This window comes from Hypomesus nipponensis, chromosome 26 (genome assembly GCF_054491055.1).
Source record: "Hypomesus nipponensis isolate SF chromosome 26, ASM5449105v1, whole genome shotgun sequence".
NCBI classification, from domain to species: Eukaryota; Metazoa; Chordata; class Actinopteri; order Osmeriformes; family Osmeridae; genus Hypomesus; species Hypomesus nipponensis.
This window is the reverse complement of record NC_140386.1, coordinates 10,977,684-10,999,195: the sequence shown is the minus strand read 5'-3', so window position 1 is coordinate 10,999,195 and position 21,512 is coordinate 10,977,684. Positions and strand designations below refer to the sequence as shown.

The following is a 21,512-nucleotide window of genomic DNA, read 5'->3' as shown; positions in this document are numbered from 1 at the left end:
GTGAGGCTAACAGCCAGGCTAACACCCAAGCTAACAGCCAAGCTAAGGGTAGCCATCCAGCCCAACCATCCAGCCAAAACATCCAGCCACCCAAGACTCTTGTCTCGGCTTCCCCAGGACCCAGAGCTGCCGCTCAGGCTCCAGTATGCCCTGCTCCCCCCTGACCTCCAGGGGCCCAGCATGATCTCCCACTACCCCCTGGCCACCCTGCTGCCCTGGCCCCCGGCCCCCCAGCCTCGCTGCCCTGAGCTGGGCTCCTCGCTGCTGGCCGGGGACGGGGGGGTGGCCCTCCAGAGATACCAGGCCCGCTCCCCAGAGAGCGGCCCACGACACTGGGTGAGTCACCACCTCCTGGGTGTGTGGGGGTGTGTGGTGTGGGGGGGTGCGGTGTGTGTGTTGAAATGCCAGATACTGAAGGGATGTAGCTATGTACATGTCGTATGTACAGGTTGTGTGTAGTGAGGTGTGTAGATGGTTTATAGATGGTGTATAGATGGTGTATAGATGGTGTATAGATGGTGTGTAGTGAGGTGTATAGATGGTGTATAGATGGTGTATAGATGGTGTATAGATGGTGTTTAGTGAGGTGTATAGATGGTGTATAGATGGTGTATAGATGGTGTTTAATGAGGTGTATAGATGGTGTATAGATGGTGTGTAGTGAGGTGTATAGATGGTGTATAGATGGTGTATAGATGGTGTATAGATGGTGTATAGATGGTGTATAGATGGTGTTTAGTGAGGTGTATAGATGGTGTATAGATGGTGTGTAGTGAGGTGTATAGATGGTGTATAGATGGTGTATAGATGGTGTATAGATGGTGTATAGATGGTGTGTAGTGAGGTGTATAGATGGTGTATAGATGGTGTATAGATGGTGTATAGATGGTGTATAGATGGTGTATAGATGGTGTATAGATGGGGAGTCTGACTTTCTGGATTGTCAATATGTGGACAGGGGCTATGACCCAGGTTTGTTGTGTTACGGGATTCTGAGGAAATGAAGGGGGGGGTAAGGAGGGCTTAGTGGGGGAGGTCAGGGGGCTGGGGGAGATGGGGGGGCTAAGCCTTCTCTCCTGCCTCTGCCAGCCTGTCACATGCCCAGCAGGCTGACCTCTGGTAACACACACTGCTGACTGCCTGGTTATGGCCTGGTTACTGCCTGGTTACGGCCTGGTTACGGCCTGCTTACTGCCTGGTTACTGCTTGCTTAGTCAGATGTACAGTTTAGTCCAAACTTCATGGAACTGGAGTTACTTTACAGTTAAGCTGTGTGTCTGTGTGCATCAGACATCCTGCTTGACGTATCTTCCTAGTTCACCAGAGTTTCCGTCCATTGTTCCCTGTAAAAGGAACACACACACAGATTGCTCACAGAGTTTCTACATAGTTAACACACCAAGAGTCATCCAACACAACAAGGCTCTGACACACAAGATCCCAGTCCCAGTCCTCCAGTCCTTCATCTCAGTCCTCAGCTCACTCCCTCCTCCAGTCCTTCATCTCAGTCCTCAGCTCACTCCCTCCTCCAGTCCTTCATCTCAGTCCTCAGCTCACTCCCTCCTCCAGTCCTTCATCTCAGTCCTCAGCTCACTCCCTCCTCCAGTTCAATCTCTTCTCCAGTAGTCTTTATTCAGCTCCACTGGGGTCTGTGGAGATACTGTGGGTGTGTGTATGTGTATGTGTGTTTGTTTCAGAGCAGACCAGATCAGTAATGAAGAACTGGTAAAATCCCTTCTAAACACATAACAGTGGTTGGAACAGCACAGTGACAGCGTGTGTTGAAGCTGCGATCTTGAGGTGATCACACCCAGACTGCTGCTGTTGTGTTTATAAACACAACGCTGACAGTAACTCACGCAGCAGGAACACCAATGACCCAGACAGGAACACACCTGGTCTGGTCTACATGGAGTCCACCTGGTCTGGTCTACATGGACCTTACCTGCTAGAGTACAGTGTTGCATAACCGCTGCCTATTCTGCAAACACGGAGACTTTGACTGTTCCTCTCTACTGACCTACACACACATTAATCACGTCTTTAAGACGTGGTCATGGAACCAGGACAGTCATAAACGGGTGTGATCTGTGCTTTATGGCTCTGGTAGGTTATGTAATCGTGGTGACGGTGAGGGGTTCAAGGTTCAGGTCATGAAGGGACAGAGAATCCCAAAAGCATTTGTAAACTGCTATAACCTTTCCACCTGCAACCCAATACTGTACAAAACCATTTCAAATTGCATAACCCCTTCATGACCTTTAATAACTCACATAACCCCATGAAATCCTTGTAAAACCCTACAGAACCCTTACATAACCAGTTATAACCCTACATAACAGTGTTATAACCTTACATGACCAGTTATAACCCTGCATAACAGTGTTATAACCTTACATGACCAGTTATAACCCTGCATAACAGTGTTATAACCCTACATGACCAGTTATAACCCTGTATAGCCCCGTCACAGTCTCTGATAAACGTGTGGGCAGAAGATGCCACTTCAGCAGTCTGTGTCACTGCTGAACAGCAGCTGCTTAAGACCAGGAGGGACTTTCTATTTAGAAGATGTGGTTTCTATTCAGTAGATGTGGTTTCTATTTAGTAGATGTGGTTTCCATTGAAGAAAGCTGACAGGCAGATTCACTTCTCCTTTTAGAAAGAAACTAAAGAAGCTGTCTCTGTGATGACAATCATAGTTTCCATTCTTTTGACACTGTCATGTGAGGAAAGTAGATAGTGTTTTTGTGAGCTTGTGTGTGTTTATGTGTGTGTGTGTTTGTGTGTGGGGAGATCATGGAGAGATCTCTGCTAAGTGTGTTTGTAGTTCAATGTTGATTGACCGGTCAACGATGACACAATGGTTCTCTCCTGACAGCTCCATGGACTCTGAGGACTGCTCATTGTGTCTGCTGTCTGTGTGTGTGTGTGTGTGTGTGTAGCCTCTAGCTGTGTGTCTGTGGGGGGTCACATTAAAGCTGGTGGCTAATTAGGTCATAGAGTCAACGGTCTGCTTAATGTTCCTCTCACTCTAGTGTCCTGCCTAAACACACTCTTTCTCTCTCTCTCTCTCTCTCTCTCTGTCTCTCTCTCTCTCTCTCTCTCTCTCTCTCTCTCTCTCTCTCTCTCTCTCTCTCTCTCTCTCTCTCTCTCTCTCTCTCTCTCTCTCTCTCTCTCTCTCTCTCTCTCTCTCTCTCTCTCTCTCTCTCTCTCGTGTCCTGCCTAAACACTCTCTCTAGCTCTCTCACTGTCTCACCCCAGTGTCAGAATCAGAATCAGAAAGGGTTTCAATCGCCATGAAATATAGGAATCTTAAAACTTAAATATGTGGTCTAACCATTCAAAAGGAACAAAGTCTAGTTGAGGGGATTTAGAATAAAACATAAAATATAAATAATTTACTTTATACATAATTTACCATCTAAAAATACAGATAGTACAAAAAATACAAATAGTACAAAAGATACAAATAGTACAAAAGATACAAATAGTGCAAATTCCAATGTGGCAAGGTGTCATTGTGCAGATTGTGATTAAGGTCATTAAAGTCAGTGTAAGCCCTTGGCCTTGTTGAAGAGGCTAACAGCGGATGGAAAGAAACTGTTCTTATGGCGTGAAGTTTTGGTCCTAATGGACCGCAGCCTTCTGCCGGAGGGGAGTGACTGAAATAGGGAGTGTCCAGGGTGGGAGGGGTCGGCCACAATCTTCCTCGCTCGCCTCAGGATCCTCGAGGTGTGCAGATCCTCGAGGGAAGGCAGATTGCAGCCGATCACCTTCTCAGCAGTGCAGATGATACGCTGCAGCCTGCTCTTGTCCTTGGCAGTGGCAGCAGCGTACCAGGTGGTGATGGAGGAGGTGAGGATGGACTCAATGATGGCTGAGTAGAAGTGCACCATCATTGTCTTTGGCAGGTAGAATTTCTTCAGCTGCCGTAGGAAGTACATCCTCTGTTGTGCTTTCTTGGTGAGGAAGCTGATGTTCAGTTCCCACTTTAGAGTTCAGCGCTTTCAGTTCCTGGGAGAGGATGGTGCCAAGGAAGCGGAAGGACTCCACAGTGTTGACTGGGGAGTCGCACAGGGTGATGGGGGTGAGTGGGGCTGTATTCTTATTGCTCCTTTATGAACTAGTTAAGAAGATAACTGGTGTGTGTGTGTATATATATGTGTGTGTGTGTGTGTGTTACGTATCTGCTGGCAGAAGAACAGGAGAGAGACAGGTGACAGACTAATACAGACTAATACAGGGCTGTTGAAATTCTCCAGGAATTTGGAGGGGTCAAGGTGAAATCACCCCTGCCGGGGTGGGGGGGTGAAGACGTCATTATTTTGAAGGCTCACCTCTCTTGTTGATAGAGTGATGGAGAGGACAGTGAGAGGTACAGAAGCGTTCCCATCACACTGCCCCCTAATGGCCAGGAGGAACACTCACACTGTCAACAGACACCAGAACTTGAGCACACACACCCACCAGCCAGTCAAGGAAAGAGACAGCCAGTAACCAGGCTGTAACCAGCCAGTAACCAACCAGTAACCAGGCTGTAACCAGCCTGTAACCAACCAGTAACCAGCCAGTAACCAGGCTGTAACCAGCCAGTAACCAGGCTGTAACCAGGCTGTAACCAGGCTGTAACCAGCCAGTAACCAGGCTGTAACCAACCAGTAACCAGGCTGTAACCAGGCTGTAACCAGGCTGTAACCAACCAGTAACCAGCCAGTAACCAGCATGTAACCAACCAGTAACCAGTTTGTAACCAGGCTGTAACCAACCAGTAACCAACCAGTAACCAGCCTGTAACCAACCAGTAACCAGGCTGTAACCAGCCTGTAACCAGCCTGTAACCAACCAGTAACCAGTTTGTAACCAGGCTGTAACCAACCAGTAACCAACCAGTAACCAGCCAGTAACCAGGCTGTAACCAACCAGTAACCAGGCTGTAACTAGGCTGTAACCAGCCTGTAACCAACCAGTATTCAAACAGCCAGTAACCAGCCTGTAGCCAGCCAGTGTTCAGCCAGAAACCAGGCTGTAACCAGCCAGTATTTAGTCTGTAATCATCCAGTAACCAGCCAGTAACCAGCCTGTAACCAACCTGTAACCAGCCAGTATTCAACCAGCCAGTAACTAGCCTGTAACCAGCCTGTAACCCGCCTGTAACCATCCTGCCAGTCGGGGATGCAGACAGCAGGCACTCTGGAGGCAGGAAGTGGGAGATTTCCTGGAATGTGCTTTTTTCCCCTCAGTGGTGCAATAACAGCAGAGCCTCCACCCTGATCTGACCTGCTCTCTCTGCTGGTTTCTCTCTGCTGGTCTCCCTGTTACTCTCTCTGTTACTCTCTCTCTCTTTCTGCTGGTCTCTCTCTCTCTGTTACTCTGTTACTCTCTCTCTCTGCTGGTCTCTGTTACTCTCTCTCTGCTGGTTTCTCTCTCTGTTACTCTTTCTGCTGGTCTCTCTCTCTCTGTTACTCTCTCTCTGCTGGTCTCTCTCTCTGTTAGTCTCTCTCTGCTGGTCTCTCTCTCTCTCTGTTACTCTCTCTCTGCTGGTCTCTCTCTCTGTTACTCTCTCTCTGCTGGTCTCTCTCTCTGTTACTCTCTCTCTGCTGGTGTCTCTGGTGGTCTCTCTGAGTGGGTTCCCTCTGAGCCTGATTCTTGTCCTGTCACATAAGTCACTGGTCTGGTGGCGCACAGAGATGACATCACTCCCCTCTGACATCAACTCAGGAGGGGTCGTGACCTTTCCCAGCCTCTGACCAGGCGTCCTAAACCCCTGTCTGCAGGGCATGCTGGGAACTGGCCCCCGCTAATCAGACAGGCAGGCAGGGTGCGCATGTTTGTGTTATTGTATGACGTGCTCTGTGCAAAAGTGTGTGTGTGTGTGTGTGTGTGTGGGAGGGACCCCACACACTGGCACTATTTTTCTAACTCTCTTTTGCATTCTCACACACCCTTATTATCTCTCTCCCCAGTCAGAGTTACCATAAAACTATGAAACACCCTCTAAAGTGTAGCTCATATTAACCCCTCTCTCCATCCCTCTCTCTCTCTCTCTCTCTCTCTCTCTATCCTTTTGAGCCAATGTTGTGTAAGTGTGTGACACCTAACATCTACTCCTCACTGTTAAGTAGTCTAACACACTTCGCCTGTTTTCTCGTAAACAACATTAATCCGGCGCGTCCTCTGTTTCCTTGCATTGTCCAGTACAAACGGCCTGAAAAGTGGTTTTGCGCAACAAGACGCTTTCAAACTCAACTGGAAACAAATCGAACGAATTTATTTTGATAGATTAATGTTTACATTGTGTGGTTGTATAGCTCTGCCTATACAACTTTAGTATCGTAGATGAAAAATGTTGAGAAAGAGATACGGCCCAGGGCTGAAATGAGTCCAATGGGCGGGGTTTGGGCGGGCAGAGGAGACGGAGGCAGAGGGGGAGGAAGAGGGGGAGACTGAAGACAGGAGGCGGATTTGGAGTTCAGAGCGGGGGGGTTGGTCTACGGACAAGAGCGTTTGCAAGTGACGGATTGTGTGTGTAACGGAGGAGAAAAGATTTTCTACCAGGGGACGTTGCTTCGGAACTATAAACATTTCTAGCCGGCCGGGACTTTCACCAGGTTCTGATGCTGCTCCGGGAGCACGCGAGACCCGCCGGACATGAGGTTCTCCTGGAAGGATAAGATGGTAGAAAGTTCTGCTGTTTTCCTCAGTGTTGTTGATCTGTCTGTCTGAGCAAATGCGCCTGGAGAGAGAGAGGCGGGGGTGGGGGGAAGGGGGTCACGGGCTTGGGAAAAGTAGCGGATATAGAAGGAGGCCAGTGAATGAGAACACAAAGTTTAAATGTTTCTGCTCCGTGTTTGGCTGCGCCTCTGCTGAGGTGTCTAACTTGTCTGGAGACTTCTGCGCCAGTGTTCTGATTGTTCCGTTAACTTTCCAAGGAGCCAATGTATGGAAATGTAAACTTTTGTCTCGCGCTGGGAATGAATTAGGGGAACAATCCCGTGTCCCCGGGGCCAGCTCTGACCCGTGGCAGCTGCTTCTAGCACCGTCGCACAAAGCCGCGAGACCATCTCTGGTGAACCCGACACCCCCGTTGTTACCCAAAGCGTATTGTTCCTCGCGCAGCTGATAAACAGTTAAAAGGGTGACGGGGAGGCGGGGGTTGTTGAAAGATGGATACCATCCAAACTACTATTTGCTGTTTGATATTGTTTTCTACTTCCATCCCTCCATCCACTCTGCTCCCAAACTCCCACACAAGAGCGAAGGCCTCCTGTTTACGTCTCGAATGTGTCTCCCGGACGCTTTCTTTTGCTCGCTTTTAACAGTTTTATTCAGAGAACACTTGGAGGTGGAGGTCTTACACTTGGAGGTGTACGGGTTATGGTTGGAAACCGCAGTGTTAAAGTGAAGTTAAAGTGACGACCGTGATTGGATGTGGAATTGTCCAAATGTCCTGTTCCTTGCTGAAGTGGTGCGGTTACGTCATGTGTGGTTTGGATGACTCCGCCCCGCCGGGGGGGGGGGGGGGGGGGGGGGGGCTCTGGAGCTAAGCCCCTCTTTGGGCCGTCAGCGGCCTTTAAACATTTCTGGTGGACACAAAGAGAGAGAGAGAGGTCTCCGTCAGCAGATTGTACACTAAGCAAGCCTGTTGAGGGGAGGGGGGTGGTGGTGGGGCAGACAGAGACAGGCAGACAGACAGGCAGACAGAGACAGGCAGACAGACAGGCAGACAGAGACAGGCAGACAGACAGACAGACAGAGACAGGCAGACAGACAGGCAGACAGAGACAGGCAGACAGACAGGCAGACAGAGACAGACAGACAGACAGACAGACAGACAGGCAGACAGGCAGACAGACAGACAGGCAGACAGACAGACAGAAAGACAGGCAGACAGGCAGACAGGCAGGCAAGCAGGCAGGCAGGCAGGCAGGCAGGCAGGCAGGCAGGCAGGCAGGCAGGCAGGCAGGCAGGCAGGAAACTGATGGGAAACACACACATGCTGCTCCCTTTTATCTGCTGGATTCAGTTATTCCTCTGTGGCACCATCTCCCCCTCTCTCCCCCTCTCTCCCCCCCTCCCTCCCCCCCCCCCCCCCTCTCTCCCTCCCCCCCCTCTCTCCCCCTCTCTCCCCCCTCCCCCCCCTCTCTCCCCCATGTGCCACCACTGTTGATCAGAGCCCAGAGGTTTGTTTTTCTGTCGCTCTGTTTGAACCCAAACACACACACACACACATACCCACACACACTCACCAGACAGGCAGAGTGTGTACGTGTGTGTGTGTGGGAGCCTTTTTCCCATTCAGTCTGCTAACGGTCAGTTATGACCTGTGACCTGTGACCCTGACACCCCTACGACTTTGCAGCCTCCATCATGAAGCTGTCTGGCAGGAGGGGGGGAGCGAAGGAGGAGGGGGGGGGGAGCGGAGGATGAGGGGGGGGGGAGTGGAGGAGGAGGAGGGGGGAGGGGAGCGGAGGAGGGGGGGGGGGAGTGGAGGAGGAGGGGGGGGGAGTGGAGGAGTCCCTGAGAACTCTTTATCTTCTCTCTTTTTGTCCTGTCATTGTTCTCTGTTCTAGACGGTGGTTCTAAGGTTCTGTGTTGTGTTCTCAGAGCTGTGTGCAGGACTGGGGGGAGGAGCTAGAGGAGGAGGCTGTGTACCACGTGACCCTCAAGAGAGTCCAGATCCAGCAGGCAGCCAATAAGGGAGCCCGCTGGTTAGGGGTAAGACCTGTCTGTCTGTCATGTCTGTCTCTCTGCCTGTCTCTCTGCCTGTCTCTCTGTCTGTCTCTCTGCCTGTCTGTCTCTCTGCCTGTCTGTCTCTCTGCCTGTCTGTCTGCCTGTCTGTCTCTCTCCCTGTGTGTCTCTATCACTGTGTTTTTGTCTGTATGTATGTATGCCGAATCTTGTGCAGCCATCTATTGTGAAGGTAGTGAGAGAGAGAGAGAGAGAGTTGGAGAGAGAGTAGGAAAGAGAGACAGCAGGGAAACCCAGCTGGTGTCTAAAGAACATTCTGTTTTGATGGTTGTGAAACTGTGGTGTTTTTAAACCAGCTCACTGAGGTAAACACACACTGAAGTAGTCTGCTGGCCCCAGTCAGTCTGTCAGCCCCTGCCAGCCAGCCAGTCTGTCAGCCAGCCAGCCAGCCAGCCAGCCAGCCAGTCTGTTAGTCAGTCTGTTAGTCAGCCAGTCAGTCAGTCAGCCAGCTGATCTGTCAGTCAGAAGACAGTGGAGGTGGTTCTCTTAGATTGAAAGCAGATTGAATTGTTTCCTGTTAGTGTGCTAGTTGCTCCAAGGTTTCCCCCCATTTCTCTCCTTCTCTTTCTCTCCCTCACTATCTCTCTCTCCTCCTCTCTCATTCTCTCTCTTTCTTTCTCTCTCTGACCTTCTCCTTGTAGACACAATTGTCGGACACATCTGGTGAAAAATAAAACAGCCTTGATTGTCCTTCTAACTCTCAATCCATCTCTCTCTTGCTCTCCCTCCCCTCCAACCTCCCCCTCCTCCCTGCCTCCCTCCCCTCCAACCTCCCCCTCCTCCCTGCCTCCCTCCCCTCCAACCTCCCCCTCCTCCCTGCCTCCCTCCCCTCCAACCTCCCCCTCCTCCCTGCCTCCCTCCCCTCCAACCTCCCCCTCCTCCCTGCCTCCCTCCCCTCCAACCTCCCCCTCCTCCCTGCCTCCCTCCCCTCCAACCTCCCCCTCCTCCCTGCCTCCCTCCCCTCCAACCTCCCCCTCCTCCCTGCCTCCCTCCCCTCCAACCTCCCCCTCCTCCCTGCCTCCCTCCCCTCCCCTCTCCTCTCCAGGTGGAAGGAGACCGCCTCCCCCCTGGGCACACCGTGAGCCAGTTGGAGACGTGTAAGATCCGCAGCATCAGGGCGGGGTCGCTGGAGAAGCTGGTGGAGAACCTGCTCACTGCCTTCGGGGACAACGACCTGACCTACACCAGCATCTTCCTGTCCACCTACCGTGCCTTCACCTCCACCTCCACCGTGTTGCACCTGCTGCTGGACAGGTAGCTCTCTCTCTGCTCTCTCTCTCTCTCTCTCTCTCTCTCTCTCTCTCTCTCTCTCTCTCTCCCTGCTCTCTCTCTCTCTCTCTCTCTCTCTCTCTCTCTCTCTCTCCCTGCTCTCTCCCTGCTCTCTCTCTCTCTCTCTCTCTCTCTCTCTCTCTCTCTCTCTCTCTGCTCTCTCTCTCTCTCTCTCTCTCTCTCTCTCTCTCCCTGCTCTCTCTCCCTGCTCTCTCTCTCTCTCTCTCTCTCTCTCTCTCTCTCTCTCTCTCTCTCTCTCTCTCTCTCTCTCTCTCCCTGCTCTCTCTCTCTCTCTCTCTCTCTCTCTCTCTCTCTCTCTCTCTCTCTCTGCTCTCTCTCTCTCTCTCTCTCTCTCTCTCTCTCTCTCTCTCTCTCTCACTCTCTCTCTCTCCCTGCTCTCTCCCTGCTCTCTCTCTCTCTCTCTCTCTCTCTCTCTCTCTCTCTCTCCCTGCTCTCTCTCTCTCCCTGCTCTCTCCCTGCTCTCTCTCTCTCTCTCTCTCTCTCTCTCTCTCTCTCTCTCTCTCTCTCTCTCTCTCTCTCTCTCTCATTGATTGATTTGCTGTGTTCACTCTGTTTCTCCCTCCCCCTCTCCTCCTCCCCCCTCTCATCCTCCCCCCTCTCCTCCTCCCCCCCTCTCCTCCTCTCTCAGGTATGGCAGTGTGGAGGAGGTAGATGGACAGACAGAGATATCCAAACCTGCTGAAACTAAAGCAGTCAGACAGTAAGATACAATGTTGTCTCTCTCCCCATATCTCTCTCTGTCTTAAATCTTGAATCAGTGGAAGTAATGGTCATGATGGGAGTTTTGACGTCAGTTTTGACGACAGTTCTGACTGCAACCAAACAAACACTTTTAGAAACCAAAATCTCTCCCCCCTTCTCTCCCCTCCTCCCTCTTCAGTGCTCTGGCCTCCATCCTGCGGGCGTGGTTGGACCAGTGTCCCGAGGACTTCCAGGAGCCTCCAGACTACCCCTGCCTGCGCCGGGTGGTGGCCCACCTCCAGAGGGCTCTGCCTGGGTCGGAGGCCCTGCGGCGCGCCCTGGGTCTGTTGGAGCAGCTCCAGCAACAGGCCTGTCTGGGCCCGGACGAGGGTGAGAGAAGGGGGACACCCTGGGGGTTAGGAGGGGGGGACACCCTGGGGGTTAGGAGGGGGGACACCCTGGGGTTAGGAGGGGGGGACACCCTGGGGGTTAGGAGGGGGGGACACCCTGGGGTTAGGAGGGGGGGACACCCTGGGGGTTAGGAGGGGGGGACACCCTGGGGTTAGGAGGGGGGGACACTCTGGGGGTTAGGAGGGGGGGACACCCTGGGGCCAGGAGGGGGGGACACCCTGGGGGTTAGGAGGGGGGGACACCCTGGGGGCCAGGAACACTCTCTAGCCCTGGAGATGGAACTCTTTTCTCACTCCTCAGCAGAAGTAGTGATGTTGCGGTGGGGGGGAGGAGGGAACGTATTGCTTCTGACCAGTGACTTCATGACATCAGACAGATTCTGGTCAGGTTAAGTGTTCCTCTCTATCCTCCTCTCTCATCTTGTTTCATCTGTCTTTCCCTCATCCCATCCCTCCACCTCCATGCAGGTGGTTTCCACGGTAATGGCCCGTTCTGCCTGGGCGAGGAGGAGGAAGTGGAGATCGAGGTCCAGGACGACTTCCTGTCCTTCGATGCAGCGCTGGTGGCCGAGCAGCTGACCTACATGGACGCAGTAAGAGAGCGGGAGGAGGGGGGAGGAGGGGGGAGGCAGTAAGGGGATAACAATAGGATCAGATGTTGAATGGGCTCACAAAGACAGAAAGAAGTAAACTGCTGTTCAACCTCCCTCCTCCCCTCTCTTCTCCTCCCCCTCCTCCTCCCCCTCATCCTCCCCTCCTCCTACCCCTCCTCCTCCCCCTCCACCTCCCCTCCTCCTCCCCCTACACCTCCCCTCTCCTCCTCCCCCTCCTCCCCTTTCCCTCTCCCTCATCCTCCCTCTCCCCCACCTCCTCCCCTCCCCCCCTCCTCCTCCCCCTCTTCCTCGCCTCTCCCCCTCCTCCTCCCCTCCTCCCTCTTCCTCCCCCTCTTCCTCCCCTCTCCCCCTCCTCCTCCCCTCTCCCCTTCCTCCTCCCCTCCCCCTCCTCCTCCCCTCCCCCCTCCTCCTCCCCCTCATCCTCCCCTCCTCCTACCCCTCCCCCTCCACCTCCCCTCCTCCTCTCCCTACACCTCCCCTCTCCTCCTCCCCCTCCTCCCCTTCCTCCTCCCCTCCCCCTCCTCCTCCCCTCCCCCCCCCCTCCTCCCCCTCATCCTCCCCTCCTCCTACCCCTCCCCCTCCACCTCCCCTCCTCCTCCCCCTACACCTCCCCTCTCCTCCTCCCCCTCCTCCCCCTCCTCCTCCCCCTCCTCCCCTTTCCCTCTCCCCCTCCTCCTCCCCTCCCCCACTCCTCCTCCCCCTCTTCCTCCCCTCCCCCCTCCCCCTCCTCCTCCCCTCTCCTCCCCCTCCTCCCCTCCCCTCTCCCCCTCCTCCTCCCCTCTCCTCCTCCAGCTCCTGTTTAAGAAGGTAGTTCCTCATCACTGTCTGGGCTCTGTGTGGTCTCAGAGGGACAAGAAGCAGAACAAGCACGTGGCCGCCAGCGTGCGCGCCACCATCACGCAGTTCAACGGCGTGGCGGCCTGTGTGGTGAGCACTGTGCTCTCCCAGCGCCACCTGCGGCCTCACCTCCGCGCCCGCATCATCCAGCGCTGGGTGGACATCGCTCAGGCATGTAGACACACACACTGTACACAGACACACACACACTCTGACACACACACCTATACACCCCCCCTGACTGTGTTGTGTGTGTGTGCCCTACCAGGAGTGTCGTATCTTTAAGAACTTCTCGTCTCTGCATGCCATCGTCTCAGCGCTGCAGTCCAACCCCCTGTACCGCCTCAAGAGGGCCTGGGCCTGTGTGCACAAGTACGTCCTCATAGGCCGCAAGACATGTCTGTCATGCCTTCAGCCAATCACAGCCACTGTAGTTTATGCTGTCATGAAGCATCCTGTCTCATCTTTCTCTCTCTCTTTCACTCTCTAACCGTCTTTCTCTCTGTCTCTCGCTCGCTCTCTCGCTCTCTCTCTCTGTCGTCCCTCCAGAGACAGCATGCAGACATTTGAGGAACTGTCAGGCATCTTCTCAGACCACAACAACTATCTGACCAGTCGAGAGCTGCTTATGAGGGTAACACACACACACACACACTCCCACATAGGCATAAATACCAAAACATTTGAAAAGGATGAATGAGCCTGTTTGGAGCTGGCTAGCAGCAGCCCTACTCTGGTTTATACCGGACTGGACTTTGGCCCTGAGCCCTTCAGTGATTTGTACACAATAAGCAGTACTTTAAACTCAGATACTCACATGCACACACACATACAATAGTGGGATAACATACCTTATCGTGAGATCATGTGTCCTTGCCCCACCCCTGCAGGAGGGCACCTCTAAGTTTGCCAGTCTGGACAGTGGGGCTAAGGAGCACCACAAGCGCACCCACAAGAGACTGCAGCTGCAGAAGGACATGGTGAGACTCACCCCTCCTTCCTAACCCCTCCTCCCCTCCTCCCCCACACTGCCCCACACAAGGTAGACCTCATCCCTCCTTTTATGGGTGTGTGACCTGTGACCCTGTGTGTGACCTGTGTGTGACCCTGTGACCCTGTGTGTGACCTGTGTGTGACCTGTGTGTGACCCTGTGTGTGACCCTGTGTGTGACCTGTGTGTGACCTGTGTGTGACCCTGTGTGTGACCCTGTGTGTGACCTGTGTGTGACCTGTGTGTGACCTGTGTGTGACCCTGTGTGTGACCCTGTGTGTGACCCTGTGTGTGACCTGTGTGTGACCCTGTGTGTGACCCTGTGTGTGACCTGTGTGTGACCTGTGTGTGACCCTGTGTGTGACCCTGTGTGTGACCCTGTGTGTGACCTGTGTGTGACCCTGTGTGTGACCTGTGTGTGACCTGTGACCTGTGTGTGACCTGTGACCTGTGTGTGACCTGTGTGTGACCCTGTGTGTGACCTGTGTGTGACCTGTGACCTGTGTGTGACCTGTGACCTGTGTGTGACCTGTGACCCTGTGTGTGACCCTGTGTGACCTGTGTGTGACCTGTGTTCCCAGGGGGCCATGCAGGGCACCATCCCCTACCTGGGGACCTTCTTGACGGACCTCACCATGCTGGACACCGCCCTGCCTGACCTGGTGGAGGTCAGTGTGTGTGTGTGTGTGTGTGTTTGACCCTGTGTGTGTGTGTGTGTTTGACCCTGTGTGTGTGTGTGTGTGTGTGTTTGACCCTGTGTGTGTGTGTGTGTGTTTGACCCTGTGTGTGTGTGTGTGTGTTTGACCCTGTGTGTGTGTGTGTAGGTCAAGGTTCTGACATTGAGCTCTTTGTGTTCCTCAGGGAGGCCTCATCAACTTTGAGAAGAGACGCAGAGTACGTGATTTATCACCTGTTACTGCCCATCTGTTACTGCCCACCTGTTACTGCCCACCCGTTACTGCCCACCCGTTACTGCCCACCCGTTACTGCCCACCCGTTACTGCCCACCTTTACTGGCCACCTGTTACTGCCCACCTTTACTGCCCACCTGTTACTGCCCACCCGTTACTGCCCACCTTTACTGCCCACCTGTTACTGCCCACCTGTTACTGCCCACCCGTTACTGCCCACCCGTTACTGCCCACCTTTACTGCCCACCTGTTACTGCCCACCTTTACTGCCCACCTGTTACTGCCCACCAGTTACTGCCCACCTGTTACTGCCCACCTGTTACTGCCCACCTGTTACTGCTCACGCTCTTATTTAGGGTGAAATAACAATGAATATATAATGAGCATGATATGTATGTGACATGTATGACTCCAGGAGTTTGAGGTGATTGCCCAGATCAAGCTGCTGCAGTCAGCCTGCAACAGCTACTGCCTGGCCCCGGACCCTGCCTTCTTACACTGGTTCAGGAACCAGCCCCAGTACAGCGAGGAGGAGAGGTACACTCACACACACACTCACACACACACACTCTCAGACACACACATGCTAACCTGCTGTGTGTGTGTGTGTTGCAGCTATGCCCTGTCATGTGACATCGAGGGACTGGGAGACAGCAGTCCGTCCTCCCCAAAACCTCCCAAGAGCAGCAGCATGGTGAAGAGACTGAGCCTGTGAGTCCTGCACCCTCCCTGCTGGAGAACACCCTCACCTCACCATCACCTCACCCTCACCTCACCTCACCCTCACCTCACCGTCACCTCACCCTCACCTCACCCTCACCTCACCTCACCTCACCCTCACCTCACCTCACCCTCACCTCACCCTCACCTCACCCTCACCCTCACCCTCACCCTCACCTCACCCTCACCCTCACCCTCAGCCCTCACCTCACCCTCACCTCACCCTCACCCTCACCTCACCCTCACCTCACCTCACCCTCACCTCACCCTCACCTCACCTCACCTCACCTCACCCTCACCTCACCTCACCTCACCCTCACCTCACCCTCACCTCACCCTCACCCTCACCCTCACCCTCACCCTCACCCTCACCTCACCCTCACCTCACCCTCACCTCACCCTCACCCTCACCTCACCTCACCTCACCCTCACCTCACCCTCACCTCACCTCACCCTCACCACACCTCACCCTCTCCCACACCTCACCCTCACCTCCTGTATTATAGTACACCCTTCACCTGCACCCTTCTGGGTAAACGTACCCTTTACTTTAGACCTGATCTCCTCCCCCAGCTTGTTCCTGGGAGCAGACTCTTGCAGTCCGCTCCGGGAGGCCCGCTCGCCCCCTGCTGGCAGCTCAGGGGAGAGCATGGACTCAGTCAGCCTGTCTTCCAGCGACTCCAGCCCCTCAGACGGAGACACACACACTGCAGACGCCCTCACACACACACCCACCCCGGATGCTCCGCGCAGCAAGGTGGGAACCCTCACACACACCCCGTATGCTCCGCGCAGCAAGGTGGGAACCCTCACACGCACACGCACAGCACTAACACACACAGTATGATATTCAACAATTGATACTAATGATTGATGTGCGTGTGTGTCCAGCTTTCAGAGTCCTTCTCCTGCACGTCACTCCATTCCATGGACACCATCTCCTCCTCGTCTGCCGCCCCTGCCTCCCCCTCCCTCACCCCTCTCTCCCCCGCTTCCCCTTCCCTCTCCCCTCTCTCCCCCTCCCTCCCCGCCTCCCCCTCCCTCCCCCCCTGCAGCCACCGGCGCTCCATGTCCCTCACCCCTCTCTCCCCTGCCTCCCCCTCCCTCCCCCCGGCCTACAACACCCAGGCCCAGGACGCCTGTGTCATCAGGGTGAGCCTGACGCACGGCAACGGAAACCTCTACAAGAGCATTCTGGTGAGGGGGAGTGTGTGTTAGAGAGAGAGTGTGTTAGAGAGAGAGAGAGTGTTAGAGAGAGAGTGTGTGTTAGAGAGAGAGTGTGTGTGTGTTAGAGAGAGAGTGTGTATGTTAGAGAGAGAGTGTGTGTTAGAGAGAGAGTGTGTTAGAGAGAGAGTGTGTGTTAGAGAGAGAGTGTGTGTTAGAGAGAGAGTGTGTGTGTGTTAGAGAGAGTGTGTGTTAGAGAGAGAGTGTGTTAGAGAGAGAGTGTGTGTTAGAGAGAGAGTGTGTTAGAGAGAGAGAGAGTGTTAGAGAGAGAGTGTGTGTTAGAGAGAGAGTGTGTGTGTGTTAGAGAGAGTGTGTGTTAGAGAGAGAGAGTGTGTTAGAGAGAGAGTGTGTGTTAGAGAGAGAGTGTGTTAGAGAGAGAGAGAGTGTTAGAGAGAGAGTGTGTGTTAGAGAGAGAGTGTGTGTGTGTTAGAGAGAGAGTGTGTGTTAGAGAGAGAGTGTGTTAGAGAGAGAGTGTGTGTTAGAGAGAGAGTGTGTGTTAGAGAGAGAGTGTGTGTGTGTTAGAGAGAGTGTGTGTTAGAGAGAGAGTGTGTTAGAGAGAGAGTGTGTTAGAGAAAACATCCAAAACACAAATGCCAACCCCTTTGGTGATTTCATCCAAAACACACATACTATCCCCATTGCTAATTTCCCCTTTGGTAATTTTATCCAAAACACACATGACAACCCCTTTGGTAATTTCATCCAAAACACACATACTAACCCCTTTGCTAATTTCCCCTTTGGTAATTTCATCCAAAACACACATGCTAAAACCTTTGGTCATTTCATCCAAAACCCACATGCTAACCCCTTTGGTCATTTTATCCAAAACACACATGACAACCCCTTTGGTCATTTCATCCAAAACACACATGCTAACTCCTTTTGTAATTTCCCCTTTGGTCATTTCATCCAAAACACACATGCCAACCCCTTTTGTAATTTCTTCCAAAACACACATGCTACCCCCTTTGGTCATTTTATCCAAAACACACATGACAACCCCTTTGCTAATTTCCCCTTTTGTAATTTCTTCCAAAACACACATGCCAACCCCTTTTGTAATTTCTTCCAAAACACACTTACTAACCCCTTTGCTAATTTCCCCTTTGGTCATTTCATCCAAAACACACATGACAACCCCTTTGGCAATTTCATCCAAAACACACATACTAACCCCTTTGCTAATTTCCCCTTTGGTCATTTTATCCAAAACACACTTGCTAACCCCTTTGGTCATTTCATCCAAAACACACATGACAACCCCTTTGGCAATTTCATCCAAAACACACATACTAACCCCTTTGCTAATTTCCCCTTTGGTCATTTCATCCAAAACACACATGCTAACCCCTTTGGTAAATTCATCCAAAACACACATGCTAACCCCTTTTGTAATTTCTTCCAAAACACACATGCTAACCCCTTTGGTCATTTCATCCAAAACACACATACTAACCCCATTGCTGATTTCCCATTTGGTAATTTCATCCAAAACACACATGCTAACACCTTTGGTGATTTCATCCAAAACACATATGCTAAAACCTTTGGTCATTTCATCCAAAACCCACATGCTACCCCCTTTGGTCATTTTATCCAAAACACACATGACAACCCCTTTGCTAATTTCCCCTTTTGTAATTTCTTCCAAAACACACATGCCAACCCCTTTTGTAATTTCTTCCAAAACACACATGCCAACCCCTTTGGTAATTTCATCCAAAACACACTTACTAACCCCTTTGGTAATTTCCCCTTTGGTCATTTCATCCAAAACACACATGACAACCCCTTTGGCAATTTCATCCAAAACACACATACTAACCCCTTTGCTAATTTCCCCTTTGGTCATTTCATCCAAAACACACATGCTAACCCCTTTGGTCATTTCATCCAAAACACACATGACAACCCCTTTGGCAATTTCATCCAAAACACACATACTAACCCCTTTGGTCATTTCATCCAAAACACACATACTAACCCCTTTGCTAATTTCCCCTTTGGTCATTTCATCCAAAACACACATGCCAACCCCTTTTGTAATTTCTTCCAAAACACACATGCTAACCCCTTTGGTCATTTCATCCAAAACACACATGACAACCCCTTTGGTCATTTCATCCAAAACACACATGCTAACACCTTTGGTAATTTCATCCAAAACACATATGCTAAAACCTTTGGTCATTTCATCCAAAACCCACATGCTACCCCCTTTGGTCATTTTATCCAAAACACACATGACAACCCCTTTGCTAATTTCCCCTTTTGTAATTTCTTCCAAAACACACATGCCAACCCCTTTTGTAATTTCATCCAAAACACACTTACTAACCCCTTTGCTAATTTCCCCTTTGGTCATTTCATCCAAAACACACATGACAACCCCTTTGGCAATTTCATCCAAAACACACATACTAACCCCTTTGCTAATTTCCCCTTTGGTCATTTCATCCAAAACACACTTGCTAACCCCTTTGGTCATTTCATCCAAAACACACATGACAACCCCTTTGGCAATTTCATCCAAAACACACATACTAACCCCTTTGCTAATTTCCCCTTTGGTCATTTCATCCAAAATACACATGCTAACCCCTTTGGTAAATTCATCCAAAACACACATGCTAACCCCTTTTGTAATTTCTTCCAAAACACACATGCTAACCCCTTTGGTCATTTCATCCAAAACACACATGCTAACCCCTTTTGTAATTTCTTCCAAAACACACATGCTAACCCCTTTGGTCATTTCATCCAAAACACACATACTAACCCCATTGCTGATTTCCCATTTGGTAATTTCATCCAAAACACACATGCTAACACCTTTGGTGATTTCATCCAAAACACATATGCTAAAACCTTTGGTCATTTCATCCAAAACCCACATGCTACCCCCTTTGGTCATTTTATCCAAAACACACATGACAACCCCTTTGCTAATTTCCCCTTTTGTAATTTCTTCCAAAACGCACATGCCAACCCCTTTTGTAATTTCTTCCAAAACACACATGCCAACCCCTTTGGTAATTTCATCCAAAACACACTTACTAACCCCTTTGGTAATTTCCCCTTTGGTCATTTCATCCAAAACACACATGACAACCCCTTTGGCAATTTCATCCAAAACACACATACTAACCCCTTTGCTAATTTCCCCTTTGGTCATTTCATCCAAAACACACATGCTAACCCCTTTGGTAAATTCATCCAAAACACACATGCTAACCCCTTTTGTAATTTCTTCCAAAACACACATGCTAACCCCTTTGGTCATTTCATCCAAAACACACATACTAACCCCATTGCTGATTTCCCATTTGGTAATTTCATCCAAAACACACATGCTAACACCTTTGGTAATTTCATCCAAAACACATATGCTAAAACCTTTGGTCATTTCATCCAAAACCCACATGCTACCCCCTTTGGTCATTTTATCCAAAACACACATGACAACCCCTTTGCTAATTTCCCCTTTTGTAATTTCTTCCAAAACACACATGCCAACCCCTTTTGTAATTTCTTCCAAAACACACATGCCAACCCCTTTGGTAATTTCATCCAAAACACACTTACTAACCCCTTTGGTAATTTCCCCTTTGGTCATTTCATCCAAAACACACATGACAACCCCTTTGGCAATTTCATCCAAAACACACATACTAACCCCTTTGCTAATTTCCCCTTTGGTCATTTCATCCAAAACACACATGCTAACCCCTTTGGTCATTTCATCCAAAACACACATGACAACCCCTTTGGCAATTTCATCCAAAACACACATACTAACCCCTTTGCTAATTTCCCCTTTGGTCATTTCATCCAAAACACACATGCTAACCCCTTTGGTCATTTCATCCAAAACACACATGCTAACCCCTTTGGTCATTTCATCCAAAACACACATGACAACCCCTTTGGTCATTTCATCCAAAACACACATACTAACCCCATTGCTGATTTCCCATTTGGTAATTTCATCCAAAACACACATGCTAACCCATTTCCCATCTCTGTTGGTGATGCTGCATATCTGTGGCCTGTGGGTGTGTATATGAGGGAGGGTCTGTGACATTAGAGTTGACCAATCAATGTTCTTTGTTGTACCGCCCCTCCACCAGTTGACCAGTCAGGATAAGACTCCAGCTGTGGTTGCCAGGGCGATAGCCAAACATAACCTGGAGGTGGAGGCAGAGGAAGGATACGAGCTGGTCCAGGTCATATCAGAGGAGAGAGGTACACACACACTTATATACAGTATACACACACTTCTATATACACACACAGACCATGTTAAAACCATCTCTCTTTCTTTCCCTCCTCAGAGCTGGTGATCCCAGACAACGCTAACGTCTTCTACGCCATGAACACGTCTGTTAACTTTGACTTCCTGTTGCGTGGGCGTGGCTCGTCGTCGCGTCCAGTTCAGATGAGATGTCGCACCACCCTCCCTCGCGCCCAGCAGCGCTCCAGCCTATCACAGCGCCTCAGCAAGGTCACCCTGTGACCCAGTCTCCACCCCCTGCTCTTCTTCTGTCTCTCCCCCACTGGACCCACCACTGTGACACTCCAGACAGAGCTGGGCTATAGTGTGACTGCAGGGCGCCCCCTGCTGGCCCCTCCACAACCAGCAGAACCTCCCGACTTAACAGTATTCTACCAAACTTCCTGTTGTCAACGTTAACTACTCCCCTCTTCTCCAGTTGTATATGTGTCCAATCAGAGAGAGAGGTGGCCGGGGACTGCATCTGACAGGCCAATCCCGTAGCCTTCATTAACTGATTACGAATGGACTCCCTCGTCAGTATTCTGATCTGGTTAATAATAGGCAGGCGCTGTGATGTCATGGCATGTTTCTCCTGCATGCCCCTCCCACTGCGAGCTGCGTGACGAAGCTTTCTGATTGGCTCTGGACTAAATAGGCCCCTCCTAATGGGCACCTTCCCTCATGTACATGTTTTATGTTCTTTTGTAAGGATGTCAGACGATTAGTAGCTGTTTTTAAATGAGAATATGAATGGAGATGATGTAGGACAATAAAACAACTTCCCTCGTTTCTGGTGTGGTGTAA

The 21,512-nt window shown here is 51.3% G+C and overlaps 1 protein-coding gene across 3 annotated transcripts; it reads left to right on the top strand.

Moving 5' to 3' along the window:
* Positions 1–27: 27 nt before the first annotated feature.
* rgl1 (ral guanine nucleotide dissociation stimulator-like 1) lies at positions 28–21,497 on the top strand. Of its 3 annotated transcripts, none has more exons than XM_084692598.1 (18): positions 28–336; positions 8,608–8,718; positions 9,797–10,005; positions 10,670–10,741; positions 10,922–11,112; positions 11,601–11,725; positions 12,539–12,754; positions 12,852–12,955; positions 13,133–13,217; positions 13,474–13,563; positions 14,156–14,242; positions 14,436–14,468; positions 14,901–15,022; positions 15,101–15,196; positions 15,779–16,004; positions 16,097–16,402; positions 20,563–20,677; positions 20,767–21,497. In XM_084692598.1, exons 1-18 carry the CDS (start codon positions 181–183, stop codon positions 20,946–20,948), a joined length of 2,526 nt encoding a protein of 841 aa, XP_084548724.1. In that variant the 5' UTR covers positions 28–180; the 3' UTR covers positions 20,949–21,497. The 3 variants fall into 3 exon arrangements, with proteins under 3 accessions (XP_084548724.1, XP_084548722.1, XP_084548723.1); XM_084692596.1 differs by having other exon boundaries at positions 142–336; positions 15,779–15,962; XM_084692597.1 differs by lacking the exon at positions 28–336 and adding an exon at positions 6,460–6,678.
* Positions 21,498–21,512: the final 15 nt, after the last annotated feature.